Source organism: Misgurnus anguillicaudatus, chromosome 12, assembly GCF_027580225.2.
Source record: "Misgurnus anguillicaudatus chromosome 12, ASM2758022v2, whole genome shotgun sequence".
NCBI lineage: Eukaryota > Metazoa > Chordata > Actinopteri > Cypriniformes > Cobitidae > Misgurnus > Misgurnus anguillicaudatus.
In genome coordinates this window covers 19,470,344-19,494,982 of record NC_073348.2, presented here as the reverse complement: position 1 = coordinate 19,494,982, position 24,639 = coordinate 19,470,344, and the positions used below count along the sequence as shown (strand labels likewise).

General features: G+C 37.0%; 1 protein-coding gene across 1 annotated transcript; it reads left to right on the top strand.

Moving 5' to 3' along the window:
- The first annotated feature begins 22,086 nt into the window (after window positions 1–22,086).
- aplnrb (apelin receptor b) lies at window positions 22,087–24,219 on the top strand. Its single transcript, XM_055208913.2, has one exon. It carries the CDS (start codon window positions 22,229–22,231, stop codon window positions 23,300–23,302), a length of 1,074 nt encoding a protein of 357 aa, XP_055064888.2. The 5' UTR covers window positions 22,087–22,228; the 3' UTR covers window positions 23,303–24,219.
- The last annotated feature ends 420 nt before the right edge of the window (window positions 24,220–24,639 follow it).

Genomic DNA, 24,639 nt, shown 5'->3' with positions numbered 1-24,639 from the left:
TGAAGGAACGCTGAGAGCGGAGAAGCGCCCGACGTCATTCGCGTCTTTGCATTGTCCACTCGAATGAGGGGAGAGGCGGGCCTTACGTTGTGATGAGGGAAGTTTACAGTTGCTTTGAAGAACCGGACTCCACTCGCTCACTCTCTCCTGCGTGTTTGTGCTCCTATTATCCTCAAACAAGGTCAGAGCAAGCGCCCTCTTTTTAAAGTTTCTGCTAATATGACAGTTAACAGCAAAAGAGCGCTCACGCTTCAATATTTGATTGACAAGACAGCTGACTCGGTGGTTGCTTAGCAATATGAAACGCCGCGTCGCACTGCTCTTTAAAAAAAAAGGCAGTGCGTTGCGCCTTGCGTTTGCAAGCGTTTAAAGCGTTTTTGGTGTGACTGCCCCCGTACTGTAGTAAAATCATGATAAACACAAAATTACCATGTTATTGACAACCATCATGGTTCAAAAACCATAGTTACCATAGTTAGTGTAGTAAAACCATCGTTTTGCTAATAGTAATCAATACACCAAAAAACATGGTTACACTTTTACCACAATAAAACCATGGTTCATTTTTATAAGGGTGCCCAAACCAGTGGCGGACGGTGACTTCTCTTCCAAAGGGCGCAAATTCAAAATATGTGTTCGGATCGTGTCATATGTGTGTGGCTCGTCATGTCAAAATATGTGTTCGTTGCATCATGTGAACCTATGTGCGTCATATGTCATCATGTCAAAATACAAGCTATTTTTTTATAATACAATACTATTTGTATTGTTTTATCCGGCAAACGTGAGCGTCTCTTTTATCATAAACCCCTTCGAAGCGTTTGCAGCAGACACTGACACGACTTATGATGCACATAGGTTCACATGACGCGCCGAACATATTTTGATATGATGAGCCACACACATGACGGGCTAAATACATGTTTTGACGAGCTTTGCATTGTGCACCCTCGGAAAAGAAGACACCGGCCGCCAAACCTAACTCTAAACATCTTTGCGAGATTTGGCCGTAGCTATATCCCCTCTAGCCAGAACCGAACATGCCCTAAAAGTGTGTTTTGTGTGATGTTGCAGTGGTCACGTGGTACAAGTCGTTGCGCTCAGAAAATTTCCAGTCCATAAGCTGTAAATACGAACTCTTCGAGGACGTAATCGCTTTTTAAACATTGTAATCTATGTAATTATGGTAAATACTATGGGAGTCAAAAGAGACCCTTGGGGGAACCTAGATATGGCTTGCATTTTATTCAGAAACAGCCCTTCTCCAGTAAAATCGATGTTTAGACACAGCTGTTTAATGAAGATAAGATGATGAGTAACAAACTACAGAAAGGTTAAAAGTGGCAGTTTGTTACCAGCGCAAAGACTTGCCCGTTATTATAACTGTTGACACAGTTACCCATCATGATGACCATGTGTGGCTTCCAGTAACACATTAGACTCATTACCCCATTTGCAACACAGGTGCACACACACACTCATGGCAACATGTGGCATAACATGACAGCTACCATCAACAGGACGTTCCTTTAGAAATCATGAGGTTTGAACGCAGTGGGGAGACCTCATAAAGCACAGAGTGGGAAACAGAGCCATTATTTATCACAACTGAAAACAAAAATGCTTTATCCTGCGTGAGGTGTAGCGGAAGACGGATCGTACGGCACGACCGTTCGGCTTTCTCATTTCTTCCTCCTTTTGTGTGCTTTTAATGCTTCTCTCCTGCCTTCTCCCATTTAGCGACACTCATTTCCTGTCATGCTTGTCATCTTAGAAGAAAACACATAGTCATCTTAAAAAACAGTTTTAATTTAGACTTTTTTTCTTTTCCAAATGTTTTATATAAAAATCAAATGGGTTTACATTTTGTGGTGAACTGTCCCTTTAAGACCACCGCTTTCTTCTTTGTATTATTATAATATAATACTTATGTTGTTATTTTTACCAGCATTGGGTCGAAAAGTAAAAACCCAGCCGTTGGGGTTAAATTAACCCAGAAATGTTTATATTTTACCCAACAATGGGTTAAGACAACCCAGCATGGGTTTAATTACAACTCAACAGGTTGGGTTCATTTCTTTTTGACCTAAAGCTGGGTCTTTAGTTTCTCACTGTAATTCTTCAGTAATTTAAGTACAGCATAACATTTTAGATGCAGACATTAGTACTCAGACTTAAAATATCCAGCATACACCCTATACTGAATCAACTATAAGAACTGTGATTTACATAGTTGTCACCAAATATTCCCGAACCTGTTAATTTTGTGTTTTATGCAGCATGTTGCTTTTGCATGCATAATCCACATAATCTCACTGAAGAGACATGGAACGATTAAAGCACAGCAATGAGCTAATGCCGCTTTAGTGACCACTTTAGGAGTCACTGACCCTAAAACCCCTCCCTCCTCCAGACTATAAGGACAAATTAGTGACTGGAGCTCTGAACTTTCATGTCAATTTGCTGAAACAATGAGACATTTTGTATAATGTGTAATGTGTACCTGGGTGATTCTCACGAAACCATTGAAACACCATGGCACTAATGATTTTAGCTTTAAAATGTGTAATATAGTAACATTAAAAAGCATCAGAATTATTACAATACTGTGTTCTACCTTGCACAATGTGTGATTTCAACATAAGAATTTATAATTGTAAATTTGATCTCATTTTCTGCTGAAATTCTCATTACCGCAATGTGTCCGGCTGTGTTTGAACATGCGTTATGTTGTAATTTAATCAAATTAACACAAAAATATTAAGAAAAAAAAATAAATGGATGTTTTGCTAGACTACTTTAGATGACAGAAAAAATATTTACTGAATATTCATGTATAATAATAATGAAGAAAAATTAGGAAAATGATGTGTCCATGCCTGATGTTCTCATCCTCCGCAACACTTTTTGAGAACAGTTTAAGCACACATACAGAATTTTAATAAAGTTTGATTTTGAGTGACCAAGCACATGGACCAGTTACTTCAAGATGGCTACCAGGTAAGGTAATTTTTTTTTACAGTTAATTTGAAATATTGTCTTGTCAGAATGCTTACACGACATTTTGATTATCATTACCGCAACAGATGCTTATTAAATGTTAATTTAATTAATAGAAGCATAATACTTTGATTTTAAATGGATGTGCAGAATCTCCAAATTATGTTCTTTCAGGTTTGTCATGTCATTTTGAAAATATGTCAGTGTTGATGTTTTCTGACTGTTGCGGTAATGAGATTTTTTAGGACTAATTTTTAAAATTATGTTACAAAAAGTGTTAAATGATAAATAAAAGTTTTTAAATTAATGTTCCCATTTACTCCAGACTTTGTTTTTCAATGTCTGGTGGGAGAAAAAGTAAATTTAAGCAATTTTTACATTTTCATGCTTGACATTTTTAAAACCAAGTTTTCGTGAGAATCACCCACCTATGTTATCTCCCATGCACATAACTTTGATGAGCAGAGATTTAAAGCTTTCAAATCTTGTCTTGTCTTCTATAATTATAACATCTGGGTAATATATTTATGATTGTTTGGGTCAACATAATCAATTTTTTAATGCAAAAAATTAATTAGGGTATTTCCTACCATAAATCTATCAAAAAATGTATTTATCATCAATATGTGTTGCTGAGGACTTTATTTGGACTACTTAAATTGCGATTTTCATATTTTTCGATTTTTTTTTTGCACCATCAGATTCCAGATTTTCAAATAGTTGTATCTCAACCAAATATTGTCTTATCCTAACAAACCATACATCAATGGAACGCTTATTTATTCAATTTATTCAACATGATGTATATACATCTCAATTTATAACTGGTTTTGTGGTCCAGGGTCACATACTGTATAGTGACAAACTTCATGAATAGTTGTCATGATATTATAAAGCAGGTATTTTAAAGGGGACATTTCACAAGACTTTTTTAAGATGTTAAATAAAACTTTGGTGTCTCTAGAGTACATATGTGAAGTTTTAGCTCAAAATACCCCATAGATAATTTATTATAGCATGTTAAAATTGCCACTTTAGGTGTGAGCAAAATGTGCCGTTTTGAGTGTGTCCTTTAAAATGCAAATGAGCTGATCTCTGCACTAAATGACAGTGCCGTGGTTGGATAGTGCAGATTAAGGGGCAGTATTATCCCCTTCTGACATCACAAGGGTAGCCAAATTTTAATGACCTATTTTTTTACATGCTTGCAAAGAATGGTTTACCAAAACTAAATTACTGGGTTGATCTTTTAAACATATTCTAGGTTTATAGAAGCACTGGAGACCCAATTATAGCACTTAAAGGGATAGTTCACTTTAAAATGAAAATCCTGTCATCATTTACTCATCCTCATGTTGTTCTTAACCTGTATGAATTTCTTTTTACTGATGAACACAAAAAAAGATATTTGGAGAAATTATGATAAACACACAGCAGTAAGTGACCATTGACTTCCATAGTAGGAAAAAAATATTTTGGTAGTATGATAAATGACTAAGAAAATATTTTGATAAATGATGGTAAGCACACAGTTGATAGTACGAATTAAATTACATTATATTTTTTTATTTCTACTATGGAGGTCTATAAATATAAATACATTAGATTCTCTAATACACTGTGGTTTGCCTTTTTGCCAAATTATTTTTGTCCATTATTTAGACTTTTGCCCATTTTATTCAATACACCTCATATTTTGATGGACATTTTCCTGGACATCACTTTTGTCTACTACTGTACATTTAAATCTAAAATCTTGATGTTGATTTGTGTCATATGCTTTTGATGCCATAAATATGTTTGACAAATACTCTAATCCATAAAACAAAGATAAACAGAAGTAAATTTGTGTGAGTTAAAAAAACAAGTTGCAAATGCATCATTCTTCTGCATGCACTGTATTAATGCACTTTAAATAACAATAAAGCCAGGGCATCATCATTCCTCTTTCTGTATAAGACTTACAGTGTTTATTTTTTTAGATACACATGCTAGACACTGGCATGGGAAGCTCCAGTAGTCTTCTGGAGCGCGTGTGGGTCAGGATGTTGGTTCCTTCGGGTCAGGGTCAGATGTCAAACAGATGCTTTTACTGTGCACAGAAGACAGGAAAAGGAATTTGGCTGTTTACTTCTGATGCAGGATGACTCCGTGATCAACAACCTTTCACAGTTGACCTCAGTGCTCTGTGTTTATTGTTTACGTCTTCGCACGTACATCTTTGGGCGTCGGACGGTAGAGACATGATTTTGTTTATCCAAATAACGGAATGGGATTGTCTCCATGGGATGTTTTGCACTAAATTTTATGACATGAGTTTATAGGTACAGTTGGTATTTATGGATGGTAAAATATTTGTACAGTACTGTGCAAAAGTCTTAAGCCACCACCACCACCAGACTTGTTGTTTTAGAAGTTTTAATTTCCATCCACATTTATTTTTTAATCTATTATATTAAGATACAAACAGAAAATACAGGAAATATGTACAAGAACATTTTTTACATTTTCAGGATGTCTTCTTTAAGCATCGTCAGTGTTTAGTGTGACCTCTCTTGGCACTAAACACATCTTGAGCGTTTTTGAGCAGAAAGTAAAAAGATTAATTTCTTTAAAATTAAAAATGAGGATTTAATTTTATTTAGGTTTAAGAGATCCTGCAGTTTTCTGCTATTGCTCAAGTGGAAGGGGAGTTTACCCAAAAAACTTGACACATCAGTTTACATTTTAATACAGTTTTTAATACTATATGCACATTTCCTGTATTTTCTGGATGTATTCTTTTAAAGAGACTGAGAAACAATTATATATCATCAATATAACATTGCAAAAACAACAAATCTATGCATGGTGGCCTAAGACTTTTGCACAGTACTGTATAAGTAATCAAATTTTAGGATGATTTAAAGAATAAAATAATACTTTTGTTTCAGCATTGCTTCATATCAACATTGGCTCGACCAATGGAGTGAATTTGGAGAAGGATTGTTTTCATCTGACCAGTGTAAGACAATCATAAATTCAGCAAATTAATTTAATGCAGGAAGAGGACAAAATTAAAGCCTTGTATGATTATAGTCTCAAAAATCCAAACTTATGCTAGTTCAATAAATTAAGTTAAATAGCCAAATATATCTTTGTATAGTTTTTCAGTTTAAGGATACATTTATGTACAACAATGTACTTAAAACATTTGTTTCCATTTAACAAACAAATGACAGTGGTGTCAGATCAATCCCTCCCAAACATGCATGTTTGATGACATAGGTGGAGTTTTTTTTGGGGGGGGGACAGAGGGGGCACTGCTCCCCAGTCCAGAGCCAATTATGATTTTGTCTGAGCTATTAATGAAACAGAACACTGCAAAAAATGACTTTCTTACTTAGTATTTTTGTCTTGTTTTCAGTAGAAATATCTAAAAATTCTTAAAGATGCTTTTTCTTGATGAGCAAAATGACCTAAGTAAATAAGTCTAGTTTTTAGACAAATAAAATACAATTTAAGTGAAATTGTCCTTAAAACAAGCAAAATTATCTGCCAATGGGGTGAGAAAAAAATTGTCAAATAAGATTTATTTTATCTTAAACACTTAATTCAAGTAAAATTTTCTCACCCCATTGGCAGATATTTTTGCTTGTTTTAAGCACAAATTCACTTACATTGTATATTTTTGTCTAAAAACTAGTATTATTTTCTTAGGTCATTTTGCTCATCAAGAAAATACATCTTGATTTAAGAATTTTTAGATATTTCTACTGAAAACAAGACAAAAATACTAAGTAATAAAGTAATTTTTTGCAGTGAAACATTAGAATTCATATTTTTGTTGTCTAATCTTAATATTTTTAAGGGGTGGTTTAATGCTATTTCATGCGTTCTGACTTATTAACACAGTTTAAGAGTTGTAGTCCTCATGCTAAACATAAGCAAAGTGTCAAAAAAGCAGTTGAGCTTGTAACAGAGTATTTCTGAGCCAAACTCACGCCTCCTTTTTCCTACAAGTTTCGGAAAGTTTTTTTCAAATGGGGGTATCCGTTACGACTGATTGACCCCATATTCCTTTTATGGGCCTTTACCTCCAGAAAAGCACGCCTGCCCTGCACGCCAAGTGAGAGCGAGAACGCGTATTAGCATTGCTCCGTCGAGTGGAAGTCACCGGTATCACTGCACAGCACGCGGCAACTTTGTTTTAGCAAGATAGTTCGACAAAAGAGGTTTGTTTTGGATGTAAGGAGAAGAAAACCTTATTTAGCTTTCCCTGTTGTAAGACAACAGTGGATGCAGTTCGTTTTTCCCGGTCAGCAACGTAATTGCGAATTAGTTTGTTTGTTCTCTGGCTGTATTTCGGAGAGGACTGCTTTACAAACAAGGCTCAGTTTGACGCCAGATTTTCCACATTTTTACAACTATTGTAGCGGTCAAAACTTTAAAAGACCCCATTTAGGAGTCGTAAGTAACAAAATCTCACAAACAAAATCTCACGTGTTTTGTTTGCAATCGCGCATACGTGCATGTAATGTAAACGACACCAACAACAGCACTTTGTACTGCAATTACAACATTTACACCTTTTAAAACGGGCAAATGCAGTTTAAAAACTGGATTAGGTTGCTTTTTTATTAAAAGAGCGGATAAACAAGCAAGGATTAATTACCTGATAGAGACGTCCTGGTGTAATCGTTGCTGCTTTTGTTCCTGTTCGTCCATTACTGACTAAGTATCCGAATCTGGATCATATGTATAATGTAAGGCTGGTTATTTAAAAACAAAGTTTTTTTAAAGTTTAATTTCCATCTATTTCGGCTGTAAATCTAAAAGTAAAGCTCCGCGTACTTGTAACTCTTCAGCTCCGCCCACCGCAAGCCTTCAAGTGTTCAACCTTTTACGCCAAAAATCGGAAAGGCTGTTCTTTCTTTTATAAATCTGACAAAATGAAAGACTCTTTGGACATATGAATGATGAAATACAACTCTATATGTAAGCAAGATTAACATAACATCTTGTGTTATGTCAGCTTTAATAGATAGAGGGGTGGTTTTTCAGACAGGGATTAGTTTATGCCAGGACTAGGCCTTAGTTAAATTAGGATATTTAAGTCATTTTTAAAAGCATAATTTATAAATAAACACTACTGGTGTTTGAAACACAACACTCGCACTGATATATTTTAAGATATGTCAGAACGAGTTGTTTTTGATAAAGACAACACTCACATTTAAGTTAGTCTGGGACTAGGCTTAAGCACTGTCTGGGAAACTGCTCAAGAGGGATTAACTTAAGGCCAAAATAGTTTTCATTCATTTAAACCATATTTAAAATCCAGGAAGCTGCACACTCTCGCTAATCTCAAAGTATTGTAAGTACCCTTGGTGGTTGGAAGGTGCCCCAAGCACAAACGCAAAATGTCTTAAAACATAATGTGCATGATGTCACAGTTTTCATAAATTCACGTTTTTGTAGTTTACACAGATGATAACGGAATAGTTCTCAAAACTTACATTCGGAAACCCATTTGTAAATGTTTGCTTTTTCAGGGCCCCCAAAACGCCATTGCTGTGTAAATAATTGGCCAAAATGTAAAACGTTTGTAGTTGAAAGCGATGTTGTGTGATCATCCCCTTTTAGATTGTATTTTTAAATACTTTTTATATTTTCTTTACCATACTTTGCTTCATGACTCTTCCTCAAAAAGCAGTGTGCTTCTCATCCATTCGAGCGTGTTAGAAGAGTGTGTTTGGGGTTTATTTGAGGAATGTTTTTTTTGCCTTAATCACTATTTGATCTGGACTGTCTTCCTGCCATTGTTGCTCCCCGTCTCCACTGTCCCCTATCTTCCCGTCCCTGAAACCTTCTCCTTCATGAGGAAACCATGGTTGTAGATACAGGATACACAAACACATCAGTGCGGTGGTTGGAGCAAGACGCTGTGTTTTACTGAGTGAAGGTGTAAGGCAAGACATGAGAAAGCCAAGAAACCCCTTCACACAGACATAATGAAGTGTGAGTGGAGGACATGGGCGAGTCCATCCTCCAAACATTCCCTGTGAGATACAGTACATCTGAGATCTCTGACTTCATTTTTAGTTCTTACTGTATCTAAAAAAAAGAATGGTGAAAGATTGAAGAAGAGAAGATTTTTAATACATTGTTAGAAAATAAATGGTCAAATAAGAGCTCAAAAGCCGCTAAGCTCCACCTCCTATAAAAACAAGTTCTCAACACATACACTTTAAATCTGTTAAATCCCCCACCTTAGGCTATTCAGAAATACAGATTTGTTGGCAAAATCCATTAAGAGTCTGATAAAAAATGCTTATTTACAAGACAACATGTCAGACGCATTTAGAGGGTTTTGCTTCATGTGTACCCCAGCTTTTTTGCAGCATGATCTCACGAAAAGTCGTGCTATAGTCACAAAAGATTTTATTAATTTATTCGTGTCCATGGCACGAAATTCAGCTTTTTTTCATGCCTTGAGCACGAATGTCTTTTTCGTGTCACACAAATTTTCTATAAATAGTTTTTCAGGTCCGTAGCACGACTTTCTTTTTTGTGTCATTTTATGTGTTTTCTTTTTTTCATATTTTTAAATCATTGTCGCATGGGGTTAGATTTGGGGTTTGGGTTAGGATGTATTGGTTTCTACATGTTTTTCTTTCGCTTTTAAAACTATTTTCGCCTGTAACAGAAAGTGATTCTAACCCCAAGCGACAATGGTAAGTAAATAGGAAAAAAACTATGAGAAAACAATACATAAAATGAAACAAAAAAGAAAGTCATGCAATAGACACGAAAATCAATAAAAAAACATTTGTGCTCAAAACACGAAAAAAAAGCTGAATTGGGTGCCATGGACACAAATAAATTAATTAAAAAATTGTGACTATAACACGACTTTCCATGAGATCCGTCTGTTTTATTGGCACTCTGGCAGTACCCTTAAAGGAACAGTATGTAGGATTGTGGCCAAAACTGGTACTGCAATCACAAAACGTGTGGCTAAAACTGGTACTGCAATCACACAACTGGTGGCCAATACACAAAATGACAACATAAACATCAGTTTAGGGCTGCAACTCCATTTTTTAAATGATAATATCAGACCACTGTTGTGAGTGATATAAGTATTTGAAATGAAAATGATTTCTTAATGTCTAGTGACATATCAAGGCCATTTTATGATTAATTGATATACATTTCTTACATACTGTTCCTTTAAGGTCCTAATATGTACCATAAGGTACAGATGGTAGCAATGTTGTAGCAATATGTAAATTTAAGGTACTCATATAAACTATTTAGGTGCAAGCTGTGCTTTTAAAAGGGCACTGCCCCAGTGAAGGTATATTTTGACCATTTTTTCTGACCGTGTGAGTTGTCAACATATCCCTCAGGAAACAAATTTGTCTTTAGCTTTAATCTGTTTTATCTTGGACTTTCAATATAAGAACTGACTTGGATTTGAGAGCATCGGTTTACTCCGAGCTGGATCTAAAATGGGGTCGGCAGTTCTGGAACAGATCCGGTGCAGATCTAGTCCTGAGTCGTTTGTTATCTGGGTACAAGCTGTCATTTTATGGAAAATATCTTCATAAATAACCATCACATATATTTTGGGCATACAGGTTCATAATTTTTGTTATTGTTTCGAAAATGAAAAGCCCTGTAGTGTCCATGCGACTCTAGAAGTGAACAATGAGTCAATGATGTCATCAATGTGTGTGTGTCCTGACAGTGAATAGGATGGATGAGTCGACTCCGATGTTGTGCACAATGGGTAGCCACTTAAGAGCACATTTTGGTATAGATTGATTACAAAACCATATGGCAAGCAAGAGCTCTGATTTTTCCTGCACAATGGATTATTGTGCTCCAGCTGCACGAGCCCCACCCTTATAATACAAACAATATATGGCATGTGTTTGCGGGTACGTGTACTATGTATAATTCATTCAGAATTGACAAGGGATGAATGTGATGTTGCAATCCAGGCCAAGTCTTATAATCTAATTATGATAATAGGAGCATCAAAGTTTGATCTTGTGGTTTGCATGCGTTTTGATGCTTTCTTTATTTTTCGTTTTGTTCGGCTCATTTGCTCTTTCCACGTGCACTGCTTCAGGAAGAGCTTTATCAATAATCTGAGGGCTCACAGACAGCTCTGGTTTACCAAACACGACCATCTTCGTGTCTCAGTGGACCAACACAAATGGAAGGCACATCCTGCCAGGCGTCCAGCTTCCTGTGATATCCCATAAGTCACTGTGACTGTGTAACTCCCTGACTGGCAGCATTGCTCAGATTTATACTGTTAGTGTCTTGGGAGCCATTGTGATCTGCAGTGTCTAAATCAAGCTAACTGGGGTGGAAACTTTTGCCTCTTTTGTTTTTGTTGTTGTTTTTAGAAATGCCAATGTGTAACTGAGCATCTTAAGTTATTTGAGGGCCTTTCTCAGGAAACCATGTTAAACAATGCTTTTATTACATGTATTTTTAAAATACCTAAATGTTTTTCTATCTATAAAGATTAATGGATTATCTGCAGACTGATCTCTGATTTGATTAATTTATTTGTGTCCATGGAACAAATGTCTATTTTGTGTCACTTTCTATAAATAGTTTTTCGTGTCCATTGCACGACTTTCTTTTTTGTTTCATTTTATGTATTGTTTTTTCCTATTTTCTTACCATTCTGGCTTCTGGTTGGGGTTAGAATCACTTTCTGTTACATTTTTAGACGTCCCAACCAAAACCCCAACTCCAGACGAGAATAGTTTTAAAAGCGGAAGAAAAACATGTAGAAACCAAATGTACATCCAAACCCCAAATCTAACCCCAAGTGACAACGATTTATAAATAGGAAAAAAATGAGAAAACAATAGGCCGCTTAAACCAGTGGTTCTCAAACTGGGGTCCGGGGCCCCCAGGGGGGCCGCAAGACGGTGCCAGGGGGGCCCCAGCTTTATGACTTTATAAAATACATTAATTTACCATAAATTTTGTGTAATTAAACAAAAAAATATAAGCCTACTAACCAACATCACTACTTTGTATAATTTAATATGTTTTGTTTATTTAAAATGTTACATTTTAGAACTGTTTTTGTCATAAATTTTCTTTGGGGGGGCCGCGAAGGAATACACCGTATACAAGGGGGGCCACACACAGAAAAAGTTTAAGAACCACTGGCTTAAACTACCCAGTCTTACAAAATTATGTACCTATTTTTTTTGTGATACTGTCACGAATTTCCGTGGTTTTTCGTGATCGTATCACGAATTTCTGTTTATGTGTCATTGTCACGTATTGGTTACTCAACTGCTTTTTCCTATTTTCAAACCATTTTCGGTTCAATTTAGCGTTAGATTTGGTGTTTGCATTAGGATGTCACTTTAGGTTTTGGTTTATAAAATTTTTTCTGATTTATTTTTTTATATTTTCTAAATTTTAAAACATTGTCGCCTGGCGTTAGGGTTAGAGTTGGGTTTGGAAAAGGATGTCATTTTATGTAAATCTAACCCTAAACCGAAGCAAAAATTGTAAGAAAATAGAACAAAACAGTTGAGTAATACGTGACAATGGCATATAAACAGAAATTAGTGATACGATCACGAAAAACGCAGAAATTCGTGACAGTGTCACGAAAAAGAATCAAAAAATTACGTAACCATTAATTTCGTGTGACTGGGCTGACATAAAATGACACAAAAGAGAAAGTCGTGCAATAGACACGAAAAACTATTTATAGAAATTTGTGCTCAAGGAACAAAAAAACTAAATTTTCTGTGAGATCATGTTGATTATCTGTGTAGTTTAAAGGGATTGTTCACTCAAAAATGAATATTTTGTCATCTTTACTCATCATTTACTTATGTTGTTACAGACCTGTATACATTTCTTTGCTCTGTTGAACACAAAGAAAGGTATTTGTAATGACGCGGAAACAGGAGCACCATTGACTTCCATAGTAGGAAAAACAAATACTATTAAAGTCAATGGTGCTCAGAAACTTGGTTGCAAACATTGCACAAAATATTCTCCTTGGTGTTCTGCAGAGAAAAGCAATTTATACAGGTCTGTAACAACTTAAGGGGTTAGTAAATTGTTAACAGAAGAAAGCACATTGATTAAAATGATACATTTACATTCATTTGACAGATGCTTTTAACAAAAACAAATTACGGTGGATTACAAACTATACATTTTGTTTTATCAGTATATGTGTTTTTCCTGGGAATCAAACCCATGTCCTTTACATTGAAAACACAATGCTGAGCTCCAAAAAAATTCTGTGTAAATAATAATGTAGAAATTAAGGAAATAAATAGTTTAAGAACTGACAATTGACAAACATATATGACCCCCTTATCTGAATTTGGGGTGTGTGGGGGGAGGGGTTCTCCCAACATCTATAGTAAATATAACCTGATACTTTGGGTGTGAGGTGGGAAAATAGGATTGAGAAAGAAAATTGAAAATTTACAAGTAATCTATTATTATTATTGTTACTACTACTACTACTACTACTACTAATAATAATAATATAATAATATAATATTATATAATAATTTATGTAAACTGAAATGTTTCTGTTACCTTAGAGTGACATTTATTTAAAATAAAATTGTATTGTAGTATAAAAAATCTACTGATAAAAATTGTTTAACCAATGTTTGTGTGTGCGCTATGTACACAAACAAATGCTGATTTAAATTAAACCCAACCTCTGATTTAAATTAACAGTAATTTTCTATATTTGACCCAAAAGATGGGTTACAACAACCCAGGAAACAACATGATCTCACGGAAAGTCGTGTTATAGTCACAATAAAATTTATTAATTTTTTTTCTGTCCATGGCACAAAATTCAGCTTTTTTCATGCCTTGAGCACAAATGTATTTTTCGTGTCACTCGCACAAATTTCTATAAATAGTTTTTCGTGTCCATGGCACGACTTTCTTTTTCATGTAATTGTATGTATTGTTTGCTCTTTTCCCTGTTTTTAAATCATTGTCGCTTGGGGTAGGGTTTAGATTTGGGGGTTTGGGGTAGGATGTATTTTATGTATTGGTTTTTACATGTTTTTTTCCCACTTTTTAAACTTTTAAGTGGGTTAGAGTTGGGGTTTGTGTTAGGATGTCTAAAAATGTAACAGAAAGTGATTTTAACCTCAACACCAAGCGACAATGGTAAGAAAATAGGGCAAAACAATGACAAAAACAATACATAAAATAAAACGAAAAAGAAAATCGTGCAACAGACACAAAAAACTATTTATAGAAATTCGTGCGAGTGACACGAAAAAGACATTCATGCTTAAGGCACAAAATAAAGCTAAATTTCATGCCATGGACACAAATAAATTAATCAAATATTGCGTGACTATAACACGACTTTCCATGAGATCAGTCTGCAGGAAAGGTTAGTTCAAACCCAACTGTCCATATTTCACCTAACTATATATTTCACCTAACTTTTATCTACTTTCCACCGCTTCTGTCCTGATTTTCTAAGGGGGGTGGTCTGTGGGCGAGACCCTTTGCTTTCGTTTAAACGCGAGCAAAGAAATGACTACACCACAAAAGCAATCCAGTTGAATGCGTTTTCGACTACTTTTGAATGTGGTCGATAGTGGACCAGCTCAAAATGTTTTATACCCCATTAACATATATCCTCAAAAAAATCATAATGTGAACTAATGCTTTTTAGGAAAGACTACTAATGGCAACTTGATTTGTCGGCTACACCCACAAAGGGGCGGTTTCCCGGACAGGGATTAGACTAGTCCTAGAATAAAATAAATGTAAGGGCTGTCCAAACTGAAAACAACTTGCACTGACATATCTTAAAATACACACTGTAAAAAATGTATTGTAAAATTTACAGTAAATTACTGGCAACTAGTTAATTTTTTACAAGTGTACTGTAAATCATAAACTACAGCAAGACTGTAAACTTTTACATGTGTACTGTAAATCATGTAAAAAAATTGCTGTAATTATGCAGCTGGTTGCCAGTAACTTACTGTAGAAGATAAAGACTGAAAATGTTTCCTGTTCATTTAACTTTGAACAAACTGTTGCCATAACATAAATGTAAAATCTACAATAAGTTACTGGCAGCTAGTTGCCAGTAACACCCAATAATACTGTAATTTCTACAGAAATGTTTTACAGTGTACAATTAGACTGTAAAATTTACAGCAATTTGTTACAGTGCATGAGTGCCCTATGTTTTATCTCAAAATGCACACAAGTAATGTTTTTAGTAAGTTATATTTCTTAATTAAACTTAGACCTAGTCATGGCTTATAAGCTAATCCCTATCCGGGAAAACACCCCTAACGTTTTAATGTTAATACAACTTAACCTAAAAACTAAAATGGTTTCGTGCAACTAATTCGGGTAAATTAGCATCGTCCACTTGTGATCTGATCGGCTAAAATGCATCTTAATACCAGGTGTAAGCAGCCACCATGGGTTGAACCAACCCAACATTTAAAGTGTATTTTTGTGCTTTTATAACATATTTAGCTGGACCCTTAAACTAGCAACAATGGATGAGGACATCCCTCCTGATACCTCCAGATCTGTGCCAAAAATTGACATCAGCAAGCAACCACTCCTTTTCCAAACAATGGTCATCACAATAGTAATTTTTTTTAGGTCAAATGTCCCAGCTAGAATTTGCCCACAAGCCATTTACATCAGTAAGGGCGCCACATGTATATACTCAAGACGGCCTTTCCTGTCAAAAGTGTTTGTCCTGCCCATCTGTGAAAAGAGAATAGAAAACCTGAGTGGACTTGTATCAGGCGCCGCACGTTTGGACACACTTCAATGTCTTCAGTGTCTAATTAAAAAAAAAAAATGCATGATTCAATCAAAACTCAAGGATACAGACTGAGTGCTGACATCCTGCACTTTTATGCACCCCGTCGCTTTTGCACATAGCATGCTATATAACAGTGAAAAAGGAAATCATGCCACAGAGACGAAAGGAACACTTGAGAGCTCTTTGACAGTAGCCATTTCTGGGGGCATGAGATAAGAGATTGTTAAATAAACAGAGCCAATTGCTAACCGCTAATTGCTAACAACAACTGGGGCGCCCGTACATTTTCTATCTTTCAGCTCTTGTAATCGGGCCAGACTGTAGTCTGGTTCGGGCTGGTTTTTAGATCACATGTGAAAAGAAGTGCCGACCGTCTGAAACCATTTAGCGGAAGCTGAAGCGTGTTGGCATTGCGCCTGCTTGATTAGCATCCGATGTTTTCAACAGGTCATTAAATACAAAAGCGTGAAGCCGAGGGGCAAATGTTTATCTAGATATTCAACCTCGAGCCTGGTGGGGAAACTCTCACCAGGTGCCGATAGAAAGCTTGCAAGGGGAGATCCCCTCGGGAGGAAAGGATGAACCTCTCTGGTTCCCCGGGGACATTAGGGAACTCTTTGAAACCCTGCTGGATAAACTATGCTAAGATAATTAGCTAGTGTTTGCTGGCTTAGACTTTTAGCTTGACCAGCTGAAATGTTCTTAAAACCAGCAAACAGAAAACATTCATGGTTGACCTGTTCCTCACAAATTGATACATGTCTTCTCATAATGGTCAGTGTTTTGGGTCATGGCAGGACAAGAGAGACAGGAAGGGCTCGGAGTAACCTGGGATGTTTACATAATTAGTTTTCTTGCCTCCAGGAAGACCATACAGATGTCCATGCTGTCCTGCAAGTGTCCTGTTTAGTCAAATCTATCCAGGTTTCAACTACTCTCACTGTAGCTAAAACTTATTTAAAACAAACATCCACACCTTCAATACACTGACAGGCATAAGGAGAGCGTACTGAAGAGGTGAAGCGAGCCGGGCGATAACTCAAAGGTGTGAACTCGTTCATTGGCCCGACCCTGATGCTCAACGGCCTGGTGTCAATGAGTCGGAAACTCTTGTTAAAATCAGTCAATGAAGCACGGGTGGGGGGCCATAAAAGCCTCAGAAGGTTGACACACCTTTCCAAGTGAAGAGGAAAAGATTATGCATTAACAAATGTCTGTACGTGGTATCAGTCAACTATTAAGATTGGGAATTAACAGGCAAATCAATTAGGCCCTCTCGTTGTTTTTCAAGGGTTTTCACTTTAGGTTGCTGGTCAGAATATATCAACACCCGAGAGACGCAGTTGTCACTTTGCACATGGGGGGCGTAGATGGAGCGTGTGACCCTCACACATCAAACACATTGGAGACCCCCATCAAACACACTGTTTTACCATGCCAGAGACACTGGAGACATACAAGTATAAATGCACACCCACAAACTTTCTCTATTTGGCAACCATTTTTGATCATTCTGACCTATTATACTGTTGTTGAAATGGGGGCAGTTTTTTTCAATCAAAAACAATCTAGAGTCAGTAAAATTTGGTCTTTGCATTAGAAAAAAGTATGATCCTTACACTGTCAGAACAAATAGTCAAAATACGTACCCAGGGGACAAATTTATAAAGCGTGTGTACACACAGAATTGATTGTGTACGTACGCAAAAATCCACGGCAAAGTCCATATTTTTAAATTCTTTCTTTTTTTCCATGTCAGGGGGTGCACTTTTGCCTGTTCGATTGCTGCAGGTTTTGGAAAAAAAGCCATTCTTGCTGCTCGAAAAGTATTTAAACATTGACAGGTGCTTTTTAATAAGGTAATGACATTAATTAGGCACAGTTTAAATGCAGAGATTTGAAACTATTTAGCTGCACATAATTTCAAGATCATTTGCGATTTACAGATTTCACATCTATACCCGCGTTTCTGTGCACACGTTTTTAGGATTTAAGACGTTTTTTACGCAGCATTTTATAAATGAGGCTCCTGGTGTCACTGTACCCTTTTAAAAAATGACAACTTTGCACCTAAAGGGTTCATTTCAGTACCTCAGAGGGACATATTGGTCCCAACGAGGGTACCTCAAAGATACAAATTAGTATCTCAAAGGTGCATATTGGTACCAAATGTACATAGCTGTATCTAAAGGTACATATTAGGAGCTTTTAAAGGGGACTGCCCCAGTGAAAGTTGGGGTAGATATTTTGACAATTTTTTTTCAACAGCGCATACAGTGCATTTGTACGAATTTTTTTGCACAGTCTTTGGCTCTGAAGTTGAATTATTATAATTTATCAAAACAAGTATATATTTACTTTGATGTTGGGCTCCTATGAGACTTCAAGTGGGGTTCAATCACTATGATAACTCCAAATAATTTGATACAAATATTTTCTTTAACAGTATCAAAAATCTCTCGTATAGCTCAGTGGTACAGAATAGCATTTGCAGTAAAAAAGATCATGGGTTTAAACACAAGAAACACATACTGATAAAAAAATGTATAGCTTGTAATGCACTGTAAGTCACTTTGGATAAAAGCATACATGTTCAATGTAAATCTTACTATGGCTTGCACTCCATGTTAAATATTTTTTATGGTTTTATTATATTATATATATATATATATATATAAGAAATGCAAACTTTTCGTCCTGCATTGTTTCTTTCTTTAACCTATTAAAATAAGTTTTTCGCTGGTTGAAATTTAAAATTGTAGATTGAAATGACTTGTATATGCAAATAAAATGTTCAGTTTAATAAATAAGTAGCAAAGTTTTACAGTGTATATGTTTCTATCTATGGCAATGTAATACATTAATCCAGTGGTTCTCAAACTTTTGAGAACCTTAAAGAAAATTACACAAACATCTTAAACTTAGAATTTGAATTACACAAAACATATTAAATGATCAAATGCAGTGCTGTTGGTTAGTAGCATTATTTTTCTGAAGTTTAATTACACAGAATTTATGAAAAATTAATATACTTCATAAAATGTCATAAAATTGTGGCCCACCTCATAAATACATTTTTTTATAATAAAGATTGAAACAATAGCAGTCTCTAAAACAAACACTTATACGATCGGTAAGCAACTGCTCTTCATTACGATTTAATGCTGTTTAAAAGTAAATAAGCACAATTGTTCACTTCTGTCAGGTGATGTGTGTGTGTTTTCTCAGGTGTCTAACACACATTCTGCACATCTTAGTCTCTGTGGCTCTCACAATTGAGGCTTTATATAGATATGTGCTTATAAAGCAATGCAGTACTTCAATCTGTCGAATCTGCTAACGGTTTAAAAAACAAGAATCACTTAGTCAAGGTCGGGCAACACCGGATGAAAGAGTCAGCGGTGACTCCAGCTGCTCGGAGAGGTCTGTCACCCGGACTCTTTCTCTCTCTCTCTCTCTCTCTTTTCCTATTGGTGTGTGTCTGTCTGCTTGTGCTTGTGTTTGTGTGTGGATGTATGTGTGTGTGTGTGTGTGGTCTAACACTATGGTTGCCATTCATGTATGGTTCAAGAACGCAAACACCACATCAAACTCTGTCATGTGTCGGCAATGAAGCCCAGAGACCTTTACAGCAATTTCAGTCCCATCACTTTTAAACAACTCGGTGCCATTTAGAGATTGACATAAGATACTTTATTTTGGATAGGGGTCACTTGAGACAGCATTAAATTTAATTGCTTAGAAATAAACAGCATGGCAGTTGTCGGACCCCCAATGCTTCATCCATTTGCATATCTGTCCCAACCATTTGTTTTGTTATCATATCTATCCTGTTAAGAGCAAAGTGAGATAAGTTTAGTCCCACCTGTGATGTGTGTGTGTAGTGATTTAGCTTGAGATAACACAGCACATTCATGCATTCATTCAAGTTTTTAATAAAACATTTAATTTGAAACAGATCTAAGGCAACGCCCAATGTAGAGAGTTCAGATACTCATAATCAACTCCAGCATCTTAAAGCAAATTTTATGATGTCACACTTGAACTTCCGAAAACCTGAGACTCCCGTCTTGGGCCTGGCCAGCACACGTGTGTATGTGTGTGTGTTTAGGATTGGGTTAGGGAGGGATAGTTGTGTCTGAGCGGGTCAGGTCACCGGCGCCACTGACGCCTTATTGCTGAGAGACGGAGTCGGGTGCCGAGTGAAATCTCCCGTCTGCTTGAGTCTGATACAGTCTGATCATACAGCACCAAATGCTCTGGATAATAACATGTGTTATTTAATGTAAGATCTTACTGTAGGATTTCCTCTTTGGAATCAACCTCGCTCCTTTTGTCTTTGTAATTGACAGGATTTCAAACTAATTACATCGTGGCCTCTTCACACTTTATACTAAATCAAGCTTTATCTAACAGCAGATTTTATTAACTCCCTAAATGCTTGTCCAGGTCTTGTGCACTTATAATGTTAAGTTATATTTGCACTGTATCTCACAATGAGACATTAAAGGGATAGTGCACCCAAAAATGAAAATTCTGTCATCATTTACTCACTCTCATGTTGTTACAAACATGTATAAATGTCTTTGTTTTGATGCACATGAAGAAAGATTTTTTTTAAAGATGTTTGTAACCAAAGCGATCATAAGCCCCATTCACTTCCATAGTATTCTTTTTCCTTACTATGGAAGTGAATGGGGCTCATGATTGGTTTAGTCACAAACATTCCTGAAAATATCTTCCTTCGTGTTTATCAAAGACATTTATACAGGTTTGTAACAACATGAGAGTGAGTAAATGATGACAGAATTTTCATTTTTGGGTGAACTATCCCTTTAAGCAACTGTAACACATTATTAGAGCATTGCACTAGCAGTGCAAAAGGTTGTGGGTTCGATCCCAGGATCACACATAGTGATAAAATGTTAAATGCATCGTAAATATGGGATAGGATGAAGTTTCTGCAAAATGCATAAATGTATAGCAACTATTATTTTGAAACTTTATAGCATTTGTAAACATTTAGAAAAGAGCTAAATAAAATGTTTTATAGGTTTATTGAACCCATTAATGTATATAAAAATAAACCAAGAAGATAATCAATCATTTTAGGTCAATGTATTTGTATGTATTTGTCTAATAAAAACGCGATATTAGGAAATAGCATATATAATATGCTATACTATAATATAATACGTTTTTGCATTTTCTTGTATTATTTATTTTTCCAATTTTTCTCTTGATTTATTCATTATTTATTTATTCTTTTTTAGTTTTCTTTTATTTTTGCATAGATAGCTGAGACACAATGTTAATTCTGTACAATGCTTGAACCGTCTAATTTATTATGTTTGTTAAATTTGCACTAGCAATATTTCATGATAATCAATTAAATTATCTGGATAATTTTAAAGAAAGAATTAGTTTGCAAGGGTAAACAAAACGAAATGAACACCGTTCAGATGTATTGATATGGTTAGCTTTACTGCGCGTGACTCTTGAAACGGGAAACACTAATAGCCTAGCTGATGACGTTAAGTCTCGTGCAAAAACATGTTTATATCAAAATGTTTTAAAGTCGCTGGATCTGTTTGTCGGATAAACAGAGGTTTTGTTTGGGCACGTCCGTGTGCGCAATGCTCCATGCATTGGGATGGAAATGAAAGCGCTCGAATCGTCCAACTAATAGACAAGACTGTTCACACATTTACATCCGTCAATTACAATATCTATTAATCGGTATGAGACAAAATATACAGGTCCTGACATGTCACGACAGACATCGAGAACAGATTTTCACGTTTCCATTCGAATTATATTAGTTTAGGCTTAGTTTGAAGTAGCATATAAAGTAAAACTAAAAAACGCCTTTAAGAAAAATATTTAAAAACAACGCGAATATTATAAACTCAGTGTACATAAACTCTACAAATATATGGTAACAGATGTTATTAAATATATAGTAAAGTTAAACTGTTCCTGTAAACGAGGCTTAAAATAAATATTGCTCCTTTGCCAGTGATAGTGCATTAAATAAAAACGGTCTTATTTCATTTAAATACTTCGTTTATTTTAACTAACGTCGCTTTTTAATTATGTTTATATATAAACACATTTGTTTACTTGTTATTTTTTGAGTAGTAATCCTGCAGGTTTTTCTGTGGAGATTAGGCGGAGACTTTGGTAAACAGTAAGGGGAGGAGTCAGCGGTGACGGTGGGCGGAGTTACAGAGAGGGTGGGATGAGATGTGAGAGTTTAAAAGCCAGTTTGTCCAGTTGAGAGGACATTGCGACCTGAGCACATCTAGAGCAACTTTGTTATCATTTTTCTGGCAAACCAAATCGAAAGACTTTAACTTCTTCTTTTACCATCTGAAAAAAGAAAGGATCACTATGGACAACATGAGCAGTGACTACGGTCAAGATGACTACTATGAGGAGGAGGGAGCCAACAACTCCATGTGTGACTATGATGAATGGGAGCCATCATATTCCTTGATTCCCATACTCTACATGCTCATCTTCATCCTGGGTCTCACCGGTAACGGTGTGGTCATATTCACCGTCTGGCGGGCCCAAAACAAACGGAGAGCTGCTGATGTCTACATAGGAAACCTGGCCCTCGCCGATCTGACCTTCGTGGTGACTCTTCCCCTGTGGGCCGTGTACACGGCATTGGGATACCACTGGCCCTTTGGCATCGCCCTCTGCAAGATCAGCAGCTACGTGGTTTTGCTCAACATGTACGCTAGCGTCTTCTGCCTCACCTGTTTGAGCTTGGATCGCTACATGGCCATCGTGCACTCCCTCACCAGCACGCAGCTGCGTACCAGAGGACACATGCAGGCATCGCTGGCCACCATCTGGATTCTATCCGGAGTGTTGGCTTCACCCACGCTGCTCTTCCGCACAACGGTGAACGATTCCGAAACCAACCGCACCTCCTGCGCTATGGACTTCAGCCTGGTAGCCAAACAGGGCCAGGAGCAGCTGTGGATCGCAGGCCTCAGCATCTCATCCACAGCTCTCGGCTTTCTGATCCCCCTTCTGGCAATGATGGTATTCTACGGTTTCATTGGCTGCACCATCACACGTCACTTCAACAGCCTGCGCAAGGAAGACCAGCGCAAACGTCGCCTGCTGAAGATCATCACCACGCTGGTAGTGATATTTGCCGCCTGCTGGATGCCCTTCCATGTGGTGAAGACCATGGACGCCCTGTCTTATCTGAACCTGGCACCAGACTCCTGCATTTTTCTTAACCTCCTCCTGCTGGCACATCCCTACGCCACCTGCCTGGCGTATGTCAATAGCTGCCTCAACCCGCTCCTCTACGCCTTTTTTGACCTACGCTTCCGTTCTCAATGCCTCTGTCTGCTGAATTTGAAGAAAGCCCTTCACGCCAGCCCACCCAGCTCGCTTTCTTCACAGAAGACCGAGGCCCAGTCTCTGGCTACGAAGGTGTGAGGAGGCCACAAAACTGATGGATGAAGTCAACAACGACCCTCGAACTGTTACATCCTTCACATAAACTCAAAGGTAAATCAATTGATGTTGGGGACAAACAGACTTTGCTTTTGTGGGAACTCGAGGAACCGTCCTCCCCTGTCCCGTGACTACACGTTGGTACTTTGAATGACATTCTGGTTCTGAGGAACCTGTGCCGTGGGTGTCCCTGAGACCACAAGCTGATGGAGATCTCGGAGAGCCGAAACCCCTCCGACAGCTGCACTCCAGACGTGCAGAACTCCATTGAATGTACGGGTGGGGGCGTTTTTCTGCCTCTGCACCTCATATGGGCACATTGGTGCCCCTGGAGATCGAGGTTCATAGACTTTGCTGTTAGCTGGAGCTGCAGGGGAGGGTTGTGGGTGGTCGTTTTGGAGAGCAATTTATATGCTCTTTTGACACTGCATGATGTATTTAACTGTGCTCCTTACTGTGTTTTTTTTTTGGTTGGTTATTTGTTTTTCATCCTGTAAGCACTTGTTCATAAGGGGCAGAGATAAGAACCCTGTTGGTCAGTCTGTCTTATCTAAGTCGTCAAGTTAGGGGAGGAAGGGACGGGTGACTCACTTGAGAAGAAGTGTTGCAGCTTGATTAAAGACTTTCGGGGGGAGGTGGGGGAGACGAAAGCATTGGGGGGGGCTCAGACAGACAGATGGCAGCTAACAAATGTTGTCGGGGAAGCGGGACGCCCAATTAAAAGGTGGCAGCTTCGACAGATGAGATACTGATGCTAGAGTTTGTGTGCGTGTGTGAGCTAATGAAATGTGTGTAGGTAAACCGATGAATTATGTTTCCTAACATTGAAAAAAGAAACTGCTGTATGATGCTTTTATGTAGTACTTTATGAAATAAAGTCAATTTACTTTATCAAAAAATCCTTTTGTTTGTGTTTCTCCTTGTGTCGTGTCTTAAACCTCTTGCATTTCACTGGCATTTTTGCAGCATTCCAGTACGTGCACGTTTTCCTGTTAACCCCGGGCTGCCGTGGCTCTTATTGTCTTCTGTCAGTTTAAAAATCAAAGCAAAACCCTGATAGGAAATGCATGTTGAAGGCTGATTTCCTTTTGTTTCTTGGCCGCCTCAAACTCTCTGTGTTCCTTACACGAACACAACAAGCTATTTACTAAAAGTGTAAACATAAAAATATTTGTATAAATACAATAGTGGTTTCCAACTCTTTCGGTAACCCCTGAGAAAGTTAGAAGTTATTTTAAATTGTCATTTAAGGGTCTATTTTGATATTTTTGTTTTATAATTCAAAACAATAAATAAGCACAAATAAATAAATAAATAAA